The sequence below is a fragment of the Salvelinus fontinalis genome, chromosome 20 (genome assembly GCF_029448725.1).
Source record: "Salvelinus fontinalis isolate EN_2023a chromosome 20, ASM2944872v1, whole genome shotgun sequence".
Taxonomy (NCBI): Eukaryota; Metazoa; Chordata; class Actinopteri; order Salmoniformes; family Salmonidae; genus Salvelinus; species Salvelinus fontinalis.
Window position 1 is genome coordinate 7,259,581 of NC_074684.1, and position 20,667 is coordinate 7,280,247.

A 20,667-nucleotide genomic window follows, 5' to 3' on the forward strand; every position below is an offset into this window, starting at 1 on the left:
CTATAGTCAGTATTAGTGTGTACTCATGCTGCTTCTATCATTTCCCACTGAATGACTCACCAACAAACTCTGAACAGCTCTTTGGGTCTCACAGATACAGCCTCTTTCTCTCACTCTCTCTCTCTCTCTTTCTCTCTCTGGAGGAAGAGATTAAATACTCTGTGTCACTAAGATATCCATGAAATAGGCTTCATAATCTCTTTGGGGGAAAAAACTGTCTCTCTTCTTCAGTTGTAGAGTGAAATAATTTCCGAACAAACTTTTAAATAACACTGCAGTCAGCAGGTTTTCTTTCTGAGTCTTCTGACATCTTGAGAACTTTGCAGAGAAGCAACCGTCTCAACTCTTGCCAAACCCTTTTCTTAATCTCGGGTAGTTATATTATTACGAGAAGTGTAGCGTAGCGTCTTATCTTGGTTTGGGTTGCATACTTTCAAGGCAGCCAGAATGACTCATTCTAATCAGTGAAATTAGTTGAAGAGGTGATGCAACATGAGAGCAACCCCTGATATGATAGAGATGATGTGCTAGCCTTGGTCTAAATTAGCATCGGCTGCCCCCTGGTGGGCTAGGAGGAAACCACACTCTAGGGTCACAATTTGATGTGTATGTATCAGGCACAAACTTGATTCAAATCATCAAATATTTTATTAATAGTCAACTCACATTTACATAGGTTTATTCTCGACATCTCATCCCATTTCCCGAATCAGTGCAGACAAAGACAGTAAAATTATATTTTAAAAGAGGAAGCTAAATATTTTAAGCATGTTTTCTTTTCCATCTCATCCTCACCCTCTGAATGAGGATTACTGTAAGGAATTCATTTTTTTTTAAATTACCAAATGTACAAAAAGATCAGTGCGATGAGGAATAACTTTTTGAGGCTATTAAATCCTTTCAGTCTCGAAACCCCCCCCAGGGCTTGATGGCATAACATTAGAGGTATATCAAGCTTCCTGAGTGGCACATCGGTCTAAGGCACTGCATCTCAGTGCTAGAGGCATCACTACAGACACCCTGGTTTGAATTCAGGCTGTATCACAACCGGCCGTGATTGGGAGTTCCATAGGGCGGTACACAATTGGCCCAGCATGGTCCGGGTTTGGCCGGTGTAGGCCGTCATTGTAAATAAGAATTTGTTCTTAACTGACTTGCCTAGCTAAATAAAGGTTCAATTTAAAAGCATTTTTTGAAATACTCAAAGCTACATTATTATTATTAACTACTCCTATATAAATGGTAGTCTGTCAGGTACTCAGCAGGAAGGTCTGATTTCACTATTATTAAAACAAGACCCAAATGGCAAATATAAAGATCCAGTCCATCTTAAAAACTGGAGGCCTCTTACACTTCAATGTTGTGATGCAAAAATGCTAGCGAAATGAATAGCACTTAGAATTAAAACGCTTTTACCAGGTATTGTTCATCCTGATCAGACAGGTTTTTTACATGGACGATACACTGCAGATATTATAAAACTAGAAATAATAGAACAACATGAAACGTCTAAGAAGCCAGGCCTGGTATTTTTTGCAGATTTTGAAAAAGCCTTTGATTTTATTTATAAATGCCTGGAGTCTCTTATAAAATGGGTAAAAGTAATGTATAGCAACCCCAGGTCTAAAATAGTAAATAGCGGCTACTTCTCAGAGATTTTTGAAATGTCAAGTGGAGTAAAACAAGGGTGTCCGCTGTCATTATATCTATTCGTTACGGCTATCGAAATGCTAGCTTTTACAATCCGATCAAATAACAACATTAGAGGATTAGAAATCCAAGGCCGGGCCTCCCGGGTGGCGCAGTGGTCTAGGGCACTGCATCGCAGTGCTAACTGCGCCACCAGAGTCTCTGGGTTCGCCCCCGGGCTCTGTCGCAGCCGGCCGCGACCGGGAGGTCCGTGGGGCGACGCACAATTGGGCTAGCGTCGTCCGGGTTAGGGAGGGTTTGGCCGGTAGGGATTTCCTTGTCTCATCGCGCTCCAGCGACTCCTGTGGCAGGCTGGGCGCAGTGCGCGCTAGCCAAGGGGGCCAGGTGCACGGTGTTACCTCCGACACATTGGTGCGGCTGGCTTCCGGGTTGGAGGCGCGCTGTGTTAAAGAAGCAGTGCGGCTTGGTTGGGTTGTGCCTCGGAGGACGCATGGCTTTCGACCGCATGGCTCTCTCCCGAGCCCGTACGGGAGTTGTAGCGATGAGACAAGATAGTAATTACTAGCGATTGGATACCACGTAAATTGGGGAGAAAAGGGGTTAAAATTTTTAAAAAAGAAGAAAAAAAAAAAGAAGAAAAAGAAAGAAATCCCAGGCCTATAAACAAAGGTGTACATGTATGCCGATTACCCAAGATTTATATTAAGTCTGATCACTTACGTAGTATTGAGCGAGTCACTGGTGCTTCCTGCTTTAGTGTTTGCCTGTAAGCCGGAATCAGGAGGATAGAATTATGGTCAGATTTGCCAAATGGAGGGCGGGGGAGAGCTTTGTATGCATCTATGTGTAGAGTAAAAGTGGTCTAGAGTTTTTTCCCCCTCTGGTTGCACATTTGACATGCTGGTAAAAATGTGGTAAAACTGATTTAAGTTTGCCTGCATTAAAGTCCCAGGCAACTAGGATAGTTGAAAGATATATGGCACGTAGAAATCTGAAGAGGGTGGCCAGCAGAGATAAGTGGGGTGGGCTGAGGGAAGTTGAGGATTGGGATGTGGAATTGGAGACAAGTGGGACGAGTTGCTAGGCGGGGGATAGAATGACGGTCAAATATAAAAGTTTTTAAAAAAGTAAAAAAAAAAAAAAAAAGGTTAGTTGGAATGACACTGATGGGCAACGTTGTTACATCTAATGCCTGTTTTCCTTAGGCTGATGCCGTGCAGGTGTTTTTACGTGTACACATGCATATACACACACTCACATTGAAACGCACATGTAAATAGTGCCATACATGCACTCAAACGTATTCGTTGGCCTTGCTGTTATAATTTTTTGTTGTCCTTGATGTCTTTTGTTTTTGCATTGTTTTTCTCTTTTGTTCATTTTGTTGGTTGTTGACGCATTGAGGCAAGTGGGCTTGGGGGGTGGCACTTCGGGGTGTGGAATGGAATTATTTTATTCAAAAAAAAATTCGGAGGGGGGGTTCTTGGATGGTTGAGGGACAGCTCTCGGGGAACTGTGTGTGTGTGTGTGGGGGGGGGGGGGGGGTCTTGGAGAGCTGGTGGCCTGGCGATTGGGAGCTTGGGCCGGTGGCTGATAGGTCACTGGTTCGGGTCCCTGTTTTGACCTTATAGGAGATCTGTCAACGTCCCTTGGGCCTGGTTGCTTCTTTGGGTCGCTCTGAATGGGAGTCTGTTAGATGACAATGTAATGTAAATAAAAGTTGAGCGGCTTCACTAAAAGTAAATAGTATGCTTTAATATTCAATAAAAAAAATATTAAAATAAAGACAGTCTCGCTCCTCCCCATGTGAGAAGATACTAAAACAAAGAATGCTTTTCAAATGTGCTAAATAAATCAAATGAAAAGTAGTGGTCCCGTGTGGCTCAGTTGGTAGAGCATGGCGCTTGCAACGCCAGGGTTGTGGGTTCAATTCCCACGGGGGGACCAGGGTTCGTTTCCCACGGGGGGACCAGGGTTCAATTCCCATGGGGGGACCTGGATGAATATGTATGAACTTTCCAATTTGTAAGTCGCTCTGGATAAGAGCGTCTGCTAAATGACTTAAATGTAAATGTAGTGGAAAACAGCTATTTCCAAACCATCCCATCCCCTTCCAGCCAGTGAACAGACAAAGAGGCTAGTTTTAAAACAGGTTTATTGATGTGTGTACAGTGATTGTCTGTGCACCCCAGGATTACAGAAAGGTGAGAAACAATCAGCGTTTAGCGTTTTGGTCGCTCCAGAGGAATGTGATAGCTGTGAGGTTATCAGTACCTTTACAAGTCAGAGGTCAGCTGTGATGTGGGGGTCAACCGGATAAAATAATGGTTTAAGTAGAAGTTCCTCTTAACCACAGATCTATAGTAGGATCAGATTACACTCACCCAATTCTAACCTTAACCATTAGACGGAATGAAACCATTTCTGACTCTGAATCAGTGGTTAGGGGTAACTTCTACCGACTCAATGGGAGAATAAATTACAGGATAAAACAGATAAAAGGTCCAAAGTATATAAAAAACTAAATGAGCCAAACAATTTCATTTCACCTACTATATCATGATACATTTTAGAATTGGCATGTCCAATAGCAGGATCTCCCATGGACTGGACAAGTGGGGATTTTGGCTATCGTAATGGGGTAGGTAACAGAAATGTTTCAAAAAACCCTATACTGTGTTTGAACCTGACTAGTTCCACCCCAACACGAGGGACCTGGCAACTGTACCACTAACCGTATATGGAGGAGTGCGTCGTCAAACTGATCTCAGACATGCTCTGAGCTAAACTGGCCTGAGGTACTGAGGATTTGGGGAATACTGAAAGGTACTGTCCAGCTAGCACATTGTGGTTCCTTGGAAGTTTTGGCGAACTAAGTTTCTTGGTTATACATTGGTTGTGGGAACGAAGCCATACATTTCCTAACTGGTAAAACTGAGAAAAAAATGTAATTTTCTGAGAACAGAAGTGAACATTTTGCCTGTTATGGGAACATTTATCTTTAGGTTGCCTAGGAGGACCCGAGAACATTTTACTCTGGTTCCTTGAAAGTTTTCCTGGGTGGTTTTATTAACGCTCCGATTATTTGGAGGTTTTTAAATAACTTCATTGAACGTTTCAGTAAGACTTTTAATAACAATGCTAGCTTATTTTTGGGCAAACTTTTTTGGAACTTCAAGCACAGCTAGGACACATGGAAATGGGGGTCCGTAGGCTTAATCATGCAAACTTTTTGTTGTGACACAACATCAGTGAGATTCAAACCTATCATTTTCTGTTGTGTATCCATGGAATTAGTCCACTGCGCCACAAGGATGGAGCTAACATGCCATGTTTTTTACACATACAAAGCTTTTCGTTTTAGTCTATTCAAACAGACCCCATTTTAAAAGGAAACAAGCACTCATTAAGATCAGGTGTGGCCAATTAGTGGGTGCAAACCAACCCACCTGAACACACTAACAAGATAGAGGATAAGAGTTTTGTTGATGCTGAAAAGAGAATGTAAATGTTTTAGCCTCACATGCTAAAAGTTTTTAGTTTTTTATGGAAAGTTCATTCTTGGAACAATTTGAGAACATGCCTTTAAATAGAATCATTAGGAATTATGCTGAATATGCTGAAGCACCACATTTCCCACAGAAGAACGTTGTTTCTTAACGTTCTCTGAACTATTTGAGAACATGCTCAATGTCAAAAAAGTTGTAGAATATTCATAGAGCATTACCAAAATTGAAATTACATGTAAACATATTTGAACTATTGGGAAACAGTTTATTTTCTTGCCATTTCATTACTTTAACAAAGTTTTTTTGTCAAGTTCCTTAAATGTGCTGAGGATGTTCCAAAGCCAAGCAACTATCCTGCACCATTCCCAGGAGGTTGCATGCAAAATAACAATAGGACAACCACGCTCGCAGAAACATATGGTTCACAGAACGTTATGTGCTAGCTGGGTGAGGCCTATTAAGAGGTAACAATGTTACAGAATGTTTCAGATAGAAATTGACTTTAGAGCTGACATGACTCAATATTCTCCATGAGAGAAAATCATGTTGGTTCTAAAAAACATTCTTATCCGAATGTTCTGTAACGATGCAACTCCTTAAATGCGACCATGAAATGAATGACCATCTAAAATCTATTACTACTAGCTTACTGTAGCTCAGTGTCCTGTGCTACTCTCGGGGCAAACTCTGGGTATTCTAAACCTGAGCTAATAGACAATTGGTTTGGTGAAAACACTGGTACTGAGGAAGAGAAGGTTGCTCTTCTAACTGAACTGGGGACTTGGAAGACGTCCTGAAGTGGTTTTATATTTACCCATTGGTAACATTACCCATTATATGAAATACAGCATGGCACTGTGTAGAGGCCTAATGGCTGTAAACCTGAAGTAGTTAATGCATCTGGGGCATAGAAATGTAAAATAGAGACATTCTCAGTTCTACTCCAAACATTTCTATCTGAACGTTCTGTAATGTTGCACCCTCCAGAATAAGAAATATTGCTCTCTCTGGCCCCTGAGTAGAAGTTTGAGTAGGTGTGTATATATCTTATATGGAAAATAACATGTTTAAATTGTAGATTTGTGTTGGACTGCTCATTTTGCTGACATTTGTTTTCATTTGAGGCATTTAGGGCTGTATAATTAACATGCCACACTGTGCACCATTAAGCACAAATGCAAGGTTTGGCAATCGACAGTGCAAGACGTGAGTGTATGTTCATGTTACATGTGTGGGTGTAACGTGTTCATCTTCCTGTAACAATTGGACTTGTTACTATTTTCTACATAGTGAAGGCGTCAAAACTATGAAATAACACAGATGGAATCATGTAGTAACCAAAAAAGTGTTAAACAAATCAACATATATTTTGTATTTGAGATTCTTCAAAGTAGCCACCCTTTGCCTTGATGACAGCTTTGCACACGCTTGGCATTCTCTCAACCAGCTTCAAGAGGTAGTCACCTGGAATGCCAGAGTTACTTTTGCTGCAGGGGATAAGATCATTAGAGCTACCAGCCTCAGAAATTGCAGTCCAAATAAATGCTTCCTAGATTTCAAGTAACAGACACATCTCAACATCAACTGTTCAGATGAGACTGCGTGAATCAGGCCTTCATGGTCAAATTGCTGCAAAGAAACCACTACTAAAGGACACCAATAATAAGAAGAGACCTGCTTTGGCAATGAAACACGAGCAATGGATATTAGACCCGGTTGAAATTTGTCCTTCGGTTTGATGAGTCCAAATTTTAGATGTTTGGTTCCAACCAAACATCTCAACGCAGAGTAGGTGAACAGATGATCTCCACGTGTGGTTCCCACCGTGAAGCACGGAGGAGGTGGTGTGGGGGTGCTTTGCTGGTGACACTTAACCAGCATGGCTACAACAGCATTCTGCAGCAATACGCCGTCCCACCTGGTTTGCGCTTTGTGGGACTATCACTTGTTTTTCAACAGGACAATGACCCAACACACCTCCAGGCTGTGTAAGGGCTATTTGACCAAGGAGAGTGATGGTGTGCTGCACCAGATGACCTGGCCTCCACAATCACCTGACCTCAACCCAATTGAGATGGTTTGGGATGAGTTGGACTGCAGAGCGAAGGAAAAGCAGCCAACAAGTGCTCAGCATGTGGGAACTCCTTCAAGACTGTTGGAAAAGCATTCCAGGTGAAGCTGGTTGAGAGAATGCCAAGGGTGGGCAAAGCTATCATCAAGGCAAAGGGTGGCTACTTTGAAGAATCTCAAATATATAATACATTTTGATTTGTTTAACACTTTTTTGGGGTACTACATGACTCCATATGTGTTATTTCATAGTTTTGATGTCTTCACTATTATTCTACTATGTAGAAAATGGTAAAATATTAAGAAAAACCCTTGAATGAGTAGATGTGTCCAAACTTTCGACTGGTACTGTATATCACAACGTTCAGATAGAAAAATAGTAGTAGCATAATATAGAGCAATTCAATACAAGCACCTGGGCAGGCTAAGCTAGTATAGCCTGAGTATTTGGCTACATTCATTGTCTGGCCAATTGTTTATGGTCGTGTAACGTGTGTGACACAGTGTTGGCAATTTTCTCACTCTCCTCGTTTCATCGAACACACAAGTCATACACTTACAGAAAACGCGTACATTGAGAAATCACATTTAACTAAATACTCAAGATAGAAAAATAGTTGTATCTTAACACTCAACATCTAAATGAAATCCCACCCCAAACACCCCCCATTTTAATAAAATAGTTATATTTTCATTGAAAAAAAAAAATGTCTTGTGAGGTTATTTTATGTCACGCTTTCTGACCTTTTTGCTATGTCTCATGACACGGACCCTGTCTGTCTGTTTGGTCACAAACCTGAGGTGTGGTCAAACTGCATTATGTTCACCAATATCACTTAACCGCTTCTCAAAATATTACAATGTTCTGTTTTACGGATAATTCATATTTGTCAAAGGGAATATTCACTCAAACACTGAAGTAACATTACATTATTGGTTCAAAATTGGACTGAGAGGAATTTGTCAGGAAACCAGCAATCATGAACATTCAGTGACTTCAACACACCTCAGGTTTAGCCCTTGAGCTACAGACAACATTCAGCCATGTCTGAAGAGAGACAGAATTGGAGACATGGATGACTAGCCAAAAAACTAGCTAATCTAAAAACTATGCTTCGCTATAGTGGTGTTCTTATTGCTTTTGAAGGGAGATTCTGTTATGGCCAAATCTTACCTTGAGAGAAATGTGCCTAATGCAAACTACAGCACAGATCCTAAAATGACGTTAACACATTATTACACAAATGTTTGAGGTACACACACTTGTCTAACATCACCATGGATGTAGTGTAAATTGGAGAAATATTTATATTAGTTATACACTATTATCTCAAGTTAGGATTGGGCCTTTGGTTTAGTGACTGTTGGTTCCACTGTTGCGTAGTAGTTGTGGAATGCATCCGTGGGGGCATGGCTAGTCGATGGGGCCCTGGAAGATGAGGCGTGTCCAGCCCTGTGGGGTGCTGCTGAGAGGGGCAGAGCAGAAGGGACAGGTGGGCCGGAAGGCGTGGGTCCCATGGGGCAGCGGGGTATCCGCCCAGTACTTGGCTGTCCTCTCTGAACACACGTGGCCGCAGGGTACAAACGCGTACGTAGGCGCTCCAGCATCCACGTACACGGCGGGCTCACACCCCAGCCACAGGGGCACGTAGGGCCCCACGCTCCTGCATAGAGGGCACTCCCGGCGGACTGTGGAGATCCCTCCTTCCCCCTCTCCTCCTCCCGCCTCCCGGCGCTCGGGGCGCTGGCCCCAGTCGTGGCGGCCGTGCACGTGTCCGCAGGTGAGGTAAACCCAGGGCTGGCGCTCCTCCAGACTGGGGAGAAAAGGAAAACTACTAGGTTTTAAGTTTTTCCTCAAACTCAAAAGCACCATTTATTTTGTTGGTGGTAGTTGTATAGTAAAATAGTTTTTAAATAGACTACAAGAGATAAAAACGTAGTTGTAATCGAGGCATGTTTGTGTAGTTCTCAAGGTTGAATTTGCCCCGACCACTGTCCAAGTAGTTAGGGGCAACTCACGTATACTACCTCCTTGTGTTGTAGCTCCTTATGTGTCACTGTGTAGTAGCTACCCACCTGTGGCTGCGTGGCATGCTGGGGAATGCCAGGGTACTGAGGCCTACAGGACACTGTGGCCGGGCAGCGTTGAGCTCCTGTCGCAGTGCCTCCAGGTGGCGGAGGGTGGGAGCGTGGAGCAGGCCCTCTCCAGTACGCCACAGCAGAGTGGCTCCACACAGGTCTACCAGAGAACCATCCCGCAGGGCACTGCTCTCTCCCTCCGCCTACAGGCCAGGAGACACACACACACAGGGAGGACATCAGACTACTACTGATACACACAAGTACATATGCACACAAAGAACAAAATCAGAGAAAATTATACGTTCACAAATACATACAGGTGTCTATTCCCTATATAGCACTACTTTTGACAAGGGCCCATAGGGAATAGGGTGCCCTGGTTGTGCCTCTTGTAGCCTACGGTACTGACCAGTTTGCCTCGGCTGGGTCCAGAGCGTGTCTCTCGGAGGGCGTAGACGTCCCCACAAACAGAAATCTCCCTCCACAGGCCCTGTCTGTTGTCCTCAGGGAAGCCCTCAGGGTGCATCACCAGCACCCCGTTGGTGGTCAAGCCATCCATGTGGCCGTCCGGGTTCTTCCACTTAGTGGCTTTCTCCTGGAAGAGGAGGAGGTGATGAAGAAGATGAAGAAGAAAACCGAGAAAGAACCGAAGCTTGGTTACTCGCGTCTAGGATGGGTTGTGTTTAGTAGCCACCCAATGGGAGAAAACGTAGGTGGGTACTACCTGAACATGACCTATAAGGACACACTGTTGTCTTCTGTTTGTGCCTAATGAAGTGTGACTTCTCCAACTCGTTTTCAACTGACATCCATTTAGAGCTCTCCATCTGGTCTCTACCGAGCCCGTGCTACACACTCACCCCTAGAAAGATGTTTTTGGAGGAGTCAAAGCCAGCGGCGTAGATGCGTGCGGTGTAGGGGGGGTTGCGTTCACACACCACCCTGCAGGCGAAGCGGGAGATGGTGCTGGGGGCCACCGAGGGGTCCTCGCACTCCTTCCCCTCTCCTGATGTGTCCATCACGACAAAGTCTATTGGACACTCTGTGGAGCGCCCAATCTGCAGGGGAAACGAGCGAGAGAGACAAACATTACATGGGATCTGTCTTGTGTTCAGAACAGGGTTCGATGGGAAAGTAATTTTAAAGGTCCTTTGCTCAACTTAAAGTAATATTTATGTCAGGCCATGATTTTGGTTTTATTGATGGATGTGATTGTGATGATTTGAGCTTTTCTTTAGCTTGTTAATTAGGCCAGGACTTGAGGGATCCTGCTGTGCTTATTACTTGCCACGGTTGTATCATCGTTCACACAAAAATAGCAATAACATCTGGTTACATTTCATTTCAGACTGTGTGCAGTTACTCACGGTAAATGAACCACCTGTGATAACCCACTTAAGATACATTTCATAGTTCTACAACGCTCTCCGTGCTTTGAATGTATCCGGGGTCCTGTGCTAAACTGGCCACCAGACATCTATTTCAGAACTGATTGGATATTCATCCCGTTCCCCTGCTGTTGTGGAAGGTGGCTGGTGTGGTTCTTACTCATACAATACAGTAGGGGTTTGGTGTGGGATTGGCTGATTTAATTATTATTTATTTCAGTGTGTCTCTCACACTCACACACACACACACACACACACACACACACACACACACACACGCCAAGCCCATATGTGGTGGAGAGTTTTCCCAGCATGTGAGCCCAAATAAAGCATCCGGTACACAAACTCTGGAGGAGGGTGTATACACACAGAAAAAGCTTCCTAAAAGGGAAAAAGTGGTAGCAACACCTGGGTGTACAGTCGCTATCCCCTTTCTGCTCTTCCTGTTTTTGGAAGACAAAGAAGTCAGTATTACCTAGATAAGCAGGCAGGCATTATTTTCGTGTTTAGCCGAGAGAAAAAAAGCATTGTTTTGGTGTTTACCTGAAACATGTCAGTGTCGTTGTCGTGGCAGTACTCCACCACCACTGTCTGGTTGCGGGACAGAGTGAAGGAGATGCTGTGCTGCCCCCTGCTGTGGACTGCCTGCAATCACAACACCACCACAGGAGAGGAGAGTTTTTAGGGTAGACCTCTACATCCTCATTTTGCTGCGATATCCTCTCACACACACTCCATTACCGTAGGCCTACCACGAGGACAGCATTTCCCACTATAGGAAGACTACGGTAACATCACATTCTCACGCACACACACACACACACCTTGCTGTCGTGTGGTGTGTTGAGGATGTGAACAGTGCTGGGTTTGACTCCGTTGGCCTTGGTCCTCCGGTACAGAGCGAAGCGGCTCTTCCTCCTCCCCCGGTCTCCACTGGGCAGAGAGCCATTGTACCTAGAGAACGCAAACACATACAGAGATTCTACATGAAATAAATTACATGCTAAATGTTTTGTTACTAAACTAGGTAATATGATCATTCCTTTGGATCTATGTATTTAAAAAAAATAATAATAATAAAAAAAATTGAGTGGCAGCCCACAGGTACAACGGGAATATACACTGTGGTCAGTTTATTTGCTACACCCATCTAGTACTTGGTCAAACCCTACCCCTTTGCCTCCAGAACAGCCTGAATTCTTCAGGGCATGGAAACCTTGCTCAATTGGTATCAAGGGACCTAACACGCGCCAGGAAAACATTCCCACAACATTACACCACTGCCACCAGCCTGTACTGTTGACACCAGGCAGGTTGGGGCCATGGACTCATGCTGCTCATGCCAAATCCTGACTCAGCCATCAGCATGACGCAACAGGAACCGGGATTCGTCGGACCAGGCAATGTTTTTCCACTCCTCAATTGTCCAGAGTTGGTGATTGTGTGCCCACTGGAGCTGCTTCTTCTTGTTTTTAGCTGATAGGAGTGATCCTCTGCTGCAATAGCCCATCTGTGACAAGGACTGATCAGTTGTACATTCCGAGATGACATTCTGCACACCACTGTTGTACTGTGCCGTTATTTGCCTGTTTTTGGCTTGCCATTCTCCTTCGACCTCTAATAAACAAACAGTTTTCGTCCACAGGACTGCCACTGACTGGATGTTTTGTTTATCGCACCATTCTCTGTAAATCCTAGACACTGTCGTGCGTGAAAAGCCCACGAGGCCGTTTCTGACATACTGGAACCACCAACGATCATACCATGCTCAAAGTCACTTAGGTCACTAATTTTGCCCATTCGTTCAATCGAACAGTAACTGAATTCCTCGATGCCGGTCTGCCTGCTTTAAATAACAAAATAACAAAATAAATAAAGAATACGCTATGTAGCCTATTCACCTCATTTGATCATTGGAGATATCGCAAATCCCTCCACCCGTCGGTGTTGGTTTCTGTGGGCCTACTGCTACAGAATGAAACATCCATTTATAAATGCTGGCCTATCACCTCCACCACTCATTCCTTACAGACAACTAATGTACAACTACCCGCTCATAGATACGGATAAGTACCACTTGAGCCCGATTCACTGACAGGCCACTTGAAACCTCAGAATAGCGCGCTTACTGGGCGAACCCTCTTTACACTGAAACACCAATTAAACTGTATTCAGCAAATGCCTGAATAACAATGGTTGAATGAATATGGTGCTCTGAATACTTGTAGGTTCAACTCCTTCTTAACCTCTCCTCTGGGCACTTTTCTCTGTGTGTGTGTGTGTGTGTGTCAGCACCGAAAGAGACAGTGAGAGACACGGAAGAGAAAAAGAGAAAGAATGAGCAAGCGTTAGCCTAAGTGGAACTGTGTGGTCATCTCAGCTGATTGTTCAAACCTAAACTCTTTCTTGTCTCGTCTCTAGCTTTCTGGGCAACTGAGTAGAGCTGCACTGCACTGTCACGCTAAGAGTTCACGATGAGGCCTGCTTTCAGCTAATCAGCTGGGCATGGTACCTATTAAACACTATTCAGATGATGCCCAGTGGACACAGAGCCCTTTGAGGGGACATCAACCCTGCTTTCAAATCAAATTATTCCTCTCCTCTCTCTAGCCCTTCCTCCCAGCCCTCCCCCTCTCGCTCTCCTCTTCTAACAAAGCTATGCCTCTCTATGCCAAGCTGCAGCTGCTCTTCCTGGACGATCAGCATCATTCCACAGTTCTAAACCAGACCTAAGCCAAGATCTTTCCCTTTCACAATGTTAGACCAGACAAGCCAAGATATTTCCCTTTCCACAGTGTTGGAACAGAGTGCAGTAGTGAGGCCCGGGTCATGAGATCTAAGGAGAGGAGATCTGAAGGGAACCCACTGCTACCTGTACAATGACCCTGTGTCACATCAGGACAGAGCTGAACAGGAAGGGGGGGTGTAAGGTGAAAGAGGGCAAAGAGGAGAGGTAGACCAGAAAGAAAGAGACAGGGCAGGGAGAGAGGGCAGACAAATACAGAGAGAGAGGGCAGAGAGAAAGGGTGTAAACATGAGGAAGAGAGAGCAGGAGTAGAGCAGGGCAGAGGTCAGGAAGAGAGGGATACAGAAAGAGATGAGGGACGAGATGCAATGTGATGCGGGAAGCAGATGGACCAGAACTGGCCAGGATAAACACAGTAGGGTTTGGCGATATTACAATAGTATTGTCTATCAACAATGACTGACAGCCATGGTCGATGGTGACGACATCGTGATGTGACAGGCGATGGTTTGCCTATTTGAACTTGACTGGCGCTGCGCAGTAAAGAATGGAGTTGGCCAGTGGACGGCAGGGTAGCACACGTGTGACATTCCGAGTAATCTGCCTATTTCTTTCCATTTGCTATAGCCTATGTTATATAGGCCTACAGAACGCAAGAGAGGAATGTAGACTAGAGAATTCCACCAAAGCAGCGCAAAATGTCCAGTCAGAAAACTTTGTTTCTCTCTTGCTCTCTCACACTCTGTCAGATGCATGTGCCTTAAAGCCTAAACCTATTCATAAAAAAATATCTATATATCTATATATATACACTGCTCAAAAAAATAAAGGGAACACTAAAATAACACATCCTAGATCTGAATGAATGAAATATTCTTATTAAATACTTTTTTCTTTACATAGTTGAATGTGCTGACAACAAAATCACACAAAAATTATCAATGGAAATCAAATTTATCAACCCATGGAGGTCTGGATTTGGAGTCACACTCAAAATTAAAGTGGAACACCACACTATAGGCTGATCCAACTTTGATGTAATGTCCTTAAAACAAGTCAAAATGAGGCTCAGTAGTGTGTATGGCCTCCATGTGCCTGTATGACATCCCTACAACGCCTGGGCATGCTCCTGATGAGGTGGCGGATGGTCTCCTGAGGGATCTCCTCCCAGACCTAGACTAAAGCATCCGCCAACTCCTGGACAGTCTGTGGTGCAACGTGGCGTTGGTGGATGGAGCGAGACATGATGTCCCAGATGTGCTCAATTGGATTCAGGTCTGGGGAACGGGCGGGCCAGTCCATAGCATCAATGCCTTTCTCTTGCAGGAACTGCTGACACACTCCTGCCACATGAGGTCTAGCATTGTCTTGCATTAAGAGGAACCCAGGGCCAACCGCACCAGCATATGGTCTCACAAGGGGTCTGAGGATCTCATCTCGGTACCTAATGGCAGTCAGGCTACCTCTGGCGGGCACATGGAGGAAAAAGAAAGAAAGAAAGAAATGCCACCCCACACCATGACTGACCCACCGCCAAATCGGTCATGCTGGAGGATGTTGCAGGCAGCAGAACGTTCTCCACGGCGTCTCCAGACTCTGTCACGTCTGTCACATGTGCTCAGTGTGAACCTGCTTTCATCTGTGAAGAGCACAGGGCGCCAGTGGCGAATTTGCCAATCTTGGTGTTCTCTGGCAAATGCCAAATGTCCTGCACGGTGTTGGGCTGTAAGCACAACCCCCACCTGTGGACATCGGGCCCTCATACCACCCTCATGGAGTCTGTTTCTGACCGTTTGAGCAGACACATGCACATTTGTGGCCTGCTGGAGGTCATTTTGCAGGGCTCTGGCAGTGCTCCACCTGCTCCTCCTTGCACAAAGGCGGAGGTTGCGGTCCTGCTGCTGGGTTGTTGCCCTCCTATGGCATCCTCCACGTCTCCTGATGTACTGGCCTGTCTCTTGGTAGCGCCTCCGTGCTCTGGACACTACGCTGACAGACACAGCAAACCTTCTTGCCACAGCTCGCATTGATGTGCCATCCTGGATGAGCTGCACTACCTGAGCCACTTGTGTGGGTTGTAGACTCCGTCTCATGCTACTACTAGAGTCAGAGCACCGCCAGCATTCAAAAGTGACCGAAACATCAGCCAGGAAGCATAGGAACTGAGAAGTGGTCTGTGGTCACCACCTGCAGAACCACTCCTTTATTGGGGGTGTCTTGCTAATTGCCTATAATTTCCACCTTTTGTCTATTCCATTTGCACAACAGCATGTGAAATTTATTGTCAATCAGTGTTGCTTCCTAAGTGGACAGTTTGTTTTCACAGAAGTGTGATTGACTTGGAGTTACATTGTGTTATTTAAGTGTTCCCTTTATTTTTTTGAGCAGTGTATATATATATATATATATAACAGACATTCCTTAACTATACTGATCAAAAATATAAATGCAACAATTTCAAAGATTTTACTGAGTTACAGTACATAGAAGGAAATCAGTCAATTGAAATAAATTCATTAGGCCCTAATCAGGTTTAATCAGCTTGTTGATATGCCACACCTGTCAAGATTATCTTGGTAAAGGAGAAATGCTCACTAACAGGGATGTAAACAAATTTGAGAGAAATAAGCATTTTTTGTGTGAGTATAGAACATTTCTGGTATCTTTTATTTCAGCTCATGAAACATGGGACCAACAGTTGATATGTTGTGTTTATATTTTTGTTCAGTATTTGTTTGTCTAGCGGTTTCAAAAAACGTAGGCCATATTCCCTTGTCTCTCCATTCGATATGGAATATGACTTTGGGCTTTCATCGTTTTATGCATGCATGGTTTCTCTCCTGATCAAACAATATATTATTCTAACGGAGTTCCACCTCAAAAAGTTTTTGAATAGCCTACAAACGTATGGTAGCCAAGGCACTAATAATGAGAGAGAATAAACATTATCAATAGCCTGTAGAAAAATTGAATGACAAGTTTAAGCTTATTAAGAAAGAAGTGATCCATGCGAGGTCAAAAACCAAACGGTCAATAACCTGTCCTCCTACTAGGCCTATCATAAAAGCTTTAAGGCAAGTTAAAGTTAAACAGTAGCTTTTTTCCCTAATATTCTAATAGCCTAAGAAGGTGTTGTCCTAAAGTCTCCTCTTGCAAAAAGAACAACTACAAATGTTGGAGTCTATAAGCCTAGGCATAGGCTATTCTCAATCACAGCTTTATGAGAGATGGAACGAGGATGAGGCAACGTAATTATTATCCAGTTCTGAAGACTGTAGACTTGCTTATCCAGCCCATGAGTTATAACCTAATTCACTACGGTATGACAAATCGTTCCTTATTAGTTGACAGTCACTTTGCTGCATCATGTGCGCGAGACACACCTGTTCCATGCTGAATCTCCACCAGAAAGGAATGTTATAAAAAGTTTGCCTGCACTTAGCCTCTGCCCTGGCTTTCAGCAACATTATCTTTCATCATGATTCATCCAGTTGTAGCCCGCGATTTGGCGCTAGGGAGCGATACCATCAAAAATCACAATGTTTTATGAGTACATAATCACAATAGGAAAAAGGTTGACATCGCCCAAACGCTGTACGCAGAATGAAATATTCACTTCCTCTGCCCCCTGACACCAGCCTTATTTCTGTGGAGGGCAGAAGAACTCTGCCAGTGTATGGACTGCTTCTCTCAGAGAGTCAGCAAACAGCACTGGGGGAGGAGTAAGACAGAGAAAGATAGAAAGTAGAGAAGGAGAAGTGGGCGCGAGAGAGAAGGGCAGGGGTGAGCTGCAGAGCCGGGCTGGGCCCTGGCTAGCACACAGAACCAGAGAGCCCACTCAGCCTAGTTTAACTAAGATAATGAATGACAGATAGCAGACAGGGACTCACTGCAGAACAATCACCACATCACATGCCCTGCACTGAGATACCGGCCGACCGAGGCTGCAGAACATTTGATGGTTAAGGTGGATCTGGCAAATCGTGCCATCGCAGCATAAAAGGGAAAGGGGGATACCTAGTCAGTTGTACAACTGAATGCATTCAACTGAAATGGGTCTTCCGCATTTAACCCTTAATCGACATCCACATCATCGGCGCCCGGGGAACAGTGCCTTGCTCAGGGGCAGAACGAAAATATTTTTTACCTTGTCAGCTCTGGGATTCGATCCAGCAACCTTTCGGTTACCAGACCAACGCTAACATAGGCTAGTTATAGTCAAAATATACACGTCTGATAGCGACGAGGAGAGGGTTCTCTCAAGATCTCCTCAATGTTATACTGCAGTTGGAGAACTGGGAAGAACATTCAGCATTTCCTAGAACATCATTAGGTCTGTGTGTGAACAAAATGTCATGTAATGACTAAATCATTACAGTATAATTACAAAGGAAAGAGGGAGATACTAAAAGCATTTCTGCAGAGGACTGCGTGCTTTGTAGTGTCACGCATGGCTGTTTTGTCTCTGCCACTGTATGTCCTTTAGCTACAGGGGGCAGAATGCGGCTAATCAGTATTCAAGTGCAGCCCGACCCTATGCCCATGATGGTCAGCAGCATATGGACAGCATAGCCACGAGGGCTAGGTGGAGATTTGACCATTCTGCTAACACATTACTATTACTACACTTGAGGTGTCAGTCAGAATTCCACTCTTCTTGCATATTTTTTTGCATGTTATTGAGACAGTACTGAAACAAGAGGGGGAGACAGTCAAGTGTGAAAATGGAGGATGCAGGGATTGGACCCCGGTCTCTGGTAGGGAGAAGCATAATGTGTTTAGAGCCGTAACACAAGACTCTGGATAAACCATTAGCCCCTACCCTTATGTATTGTTGCTTGTGTAGGTCTGAGAGCATTGGAGGTACACGCAACATGCCAAAAAAATCCAGACAAGAGGCGGGCTAGCTATAATAACTATATTGCTCATATCTATCCAATATTTTCATATCTGTGCCCAAGTCAGGGCTATGGGTTGATTTGGGATTGGGCAGTAGTCTAGTTCAAGAGGGGTGGAGAGGGGAAGAGTGGTGTCATGGAGTCACTGCATCACAGGCCTGTATACAGGATGCTCTTGAAGCACAACGGAAGTTTGAGAATGAGAGAGTGCATGGGGGAAGTAGTTAAGCCAAAGATCTTTAGGACTATAGACTGGGGCAGAGGTGGAAATGCTGAATGTCTGTCTCTCTTATGCACATCCTGTCTGGTATGTGTGGGGAAAATATGTTAGCCAACATGCAGGCACCATTTGTGAATGCTCCAATAGGCCTGCGTGTGGTTGTTGATTAATTCCCTAAGTGAACCACAAAAGTAGGCTATATATACACATCAATTGTGGTGGGATATGCTAGGCTGTGTTTTACAGGTTGGTTTGGTTTCATGCAGTGTCCCACTTTCTGCGATCATCACAGCTCCAGAATAGTATGACATCATAGGTATTTTCAGCCTGAGCAATCGAGTGCTGATTTTACACCGACTCAGATCTTTATTGAAGAAAAAAGCCTACATCCTCCTTACTCATTTCAGTGTGGGTTTATGATGATGTGGCAGACTACTTATTATAACAATTATATTCGGGCGCTGTTACAAAGTAAGTGTAACAAATCAGTCCCCAGTGTTACAAAGTTACTGTAGCGTTACTATACTTGCGCTCGTTCTCGAGCAACTTCACAATAATTTCCCCACAATTGTGTGGGGCAAATGTGTTGCGAAATATAAATAAGCTTACATTTTCTGTATAGCAATAAAGGATAACGTTTGTCTGTGTAGAACAAAACCAACCCGAACTCAATCGACTCACACGTCATCCTTTCAATTTTTTTCGTAGTAGGCGATCATAATAGTAGTAGCTGAATCGCGCTACCAAGACTATTAGCTCAGTTTTGATCCAGTGAGATCAACTACTATTTATCCGTCTAGCCTACTGTTACTCACCCCAATATGACCAACTCGCCGTATTTCACCGGGTCTTTAACGGGCACATCTTCTTCGTCTTGGTTCGGCGAATTCATCAGACTGGCGCGAGCTTGGTCTTGTAAACGTTCGAGAGCGATAGTAGTGAAATAAAATCACAAATACACCCTTCAAACTACGTGGAAGTTTCTTGATTTTAATTCTATCCAAGTTTGATTAGAGGCAAGAGTTTCTTGAGAATTCTTGTTCTTCGTTTTATTGTTTTGATTCCGTGAGCGAGCATATTTTGAAAATAATGTAGAAAAGCTACTAATTTAAGGCCCGCGCGACACAAAACTGTTCTGTAGCCGAATGTACAAAAACAGCTCGCGGGCAGAGGGAGTCGACTGACTCATCTTTTGTAGGGGAGGACAATAAAACAAAAAAACCCAAAACGAATAATACAGTCCCTATAAGATCACAATCTATTTTTTTTCGTACGTATTGTTTTGAATCAGAAATACTGTGTCGGGATAATACTGAAATATCATTTTGTTCTTCCTGAAAATTCAATTCAGTGACCAAAAATCTCCCTTTGAAAACCTTTCAGATTGTCGAGGTCTTGATGAGAAGCTTGCAAGTAGTGACTATTATGTAAAATAAAAAAAGCGGTTTCAAATTCTGGAGGAAATACACTCCCTTTGTAGTCCAGGCTCAGCATATTATATTTCACATTCTTGATTTACATTTTTTTGTAATTTTATAGAAGTGCTTGAAGAATTGTGCAATGTCTCTCTGGTGGCAGTCAATATAACGTGCCTACTTCTCTTGTTGACTGTTTAGATTTCATTTGGAAGTGGGTCAGACAGCCATTCTTTTATTTAAAAAAAGCCAATCCCAGCATATCGGTACACTCAGTCTCATTCCCATTGACATAGGTTGGGAAACAGGGATATTGGACATGTAATAGATTTTGAATTCAATAAAAAAAATTCAGTTACCCATTTTGTGGGTCAGTTCACCTGTGTGAAAACCTGTTCGCATTCAAAGTAAAAGGTCCCCATTGAAACTGATACAAACAGATACAAATAGTGGAATAATGCCATATTTGGACTAGATCATGCTAAACAAGGTTGAAATGTTGTTATATAACTAATAAATAAATATGACAATGAATTAATTTGATAATAAACAGTATATAAAATGTGAATTTATTAGACTGTATGTTTGCATTGAGGCATATACAGTGCATTCGGAAAGTATTCAGACCACTTGACTTTTTCCACATTTTGTTACGTTACAGCTAAAATTTACAAAATGATTTCCCCCCT

The 20,667-nt window shown here is 43.7% G+C and overlaps 1 protein-coding gene across 2 annotated transcripts; it reads right to left on the reverse strand.

The window, feature by feature from the left end:
* Positions 1-3,788: 3,788 nt before the first annotated feature.
* LOC129817220 (E3 ubiquitin-protein ligase pellino homolog 2-like) lies at positions 3,789-19,745 on the reverse strand. Of its 2 annotated transcripts, none has more exons than XM_055872249.1 (7): positions 19,379-19,745; positions 11,524-11,653; positions 11,243-11,344; positions 10,172-10,369; positions 9,721-9,906; positions 9,306-9,511; positions 3,789-9,061 (listed from the first exon to the last, which is right to left on the reverse strand). In XM_055872249.1, the coding sequence occupies exons 1-7, from the start codon at positions 19,453-19,455 to the stop codon at positions 8,644-8,646; spliced, it is 1,317 nt and encodes a 438-aa protein (XP_055728224.1). In that variant the 5' UTR covers positions 19,456-19,745; the 3' UTR covers positions 3,789-8,643. The 2 variants fall into 2 exon arrangements, with proteins under 2 accessions (XP_055728224.1, XP_055728225.1); XM_055872250.1 differs by having other exon boundaries at positions 3,789-9,043; positions 19,379-19,743.
* Positions 19,746-20,667: the final 922 nt, after the last annotated feature.

Bases quoted from the DNA above. Each gene is read 5' to 3' on its own strand.
- LOC129817220 (XM_055872249.1), bottom strand. From the start codon at position 19,455: ATGAATTCGCCGAACCAAGACGAAGAAGATGTGCCCGTTAAAGACCCG. The intron at 11,345-11,523 runs GTGTGTGTGTGT...TTGTGATTGCAG, and splicing joins ACACACCACACGACAGCAAG to GCAGTCCACAGCAGGGGGCA. The intron at 9,062-9,305 runs GTGGGTAGCTAC...AAAACCTAGTAG, and splicing joins AGCATGCCACGCAGCCACAG to TTTTCCTTTTCTCCCCAGTC.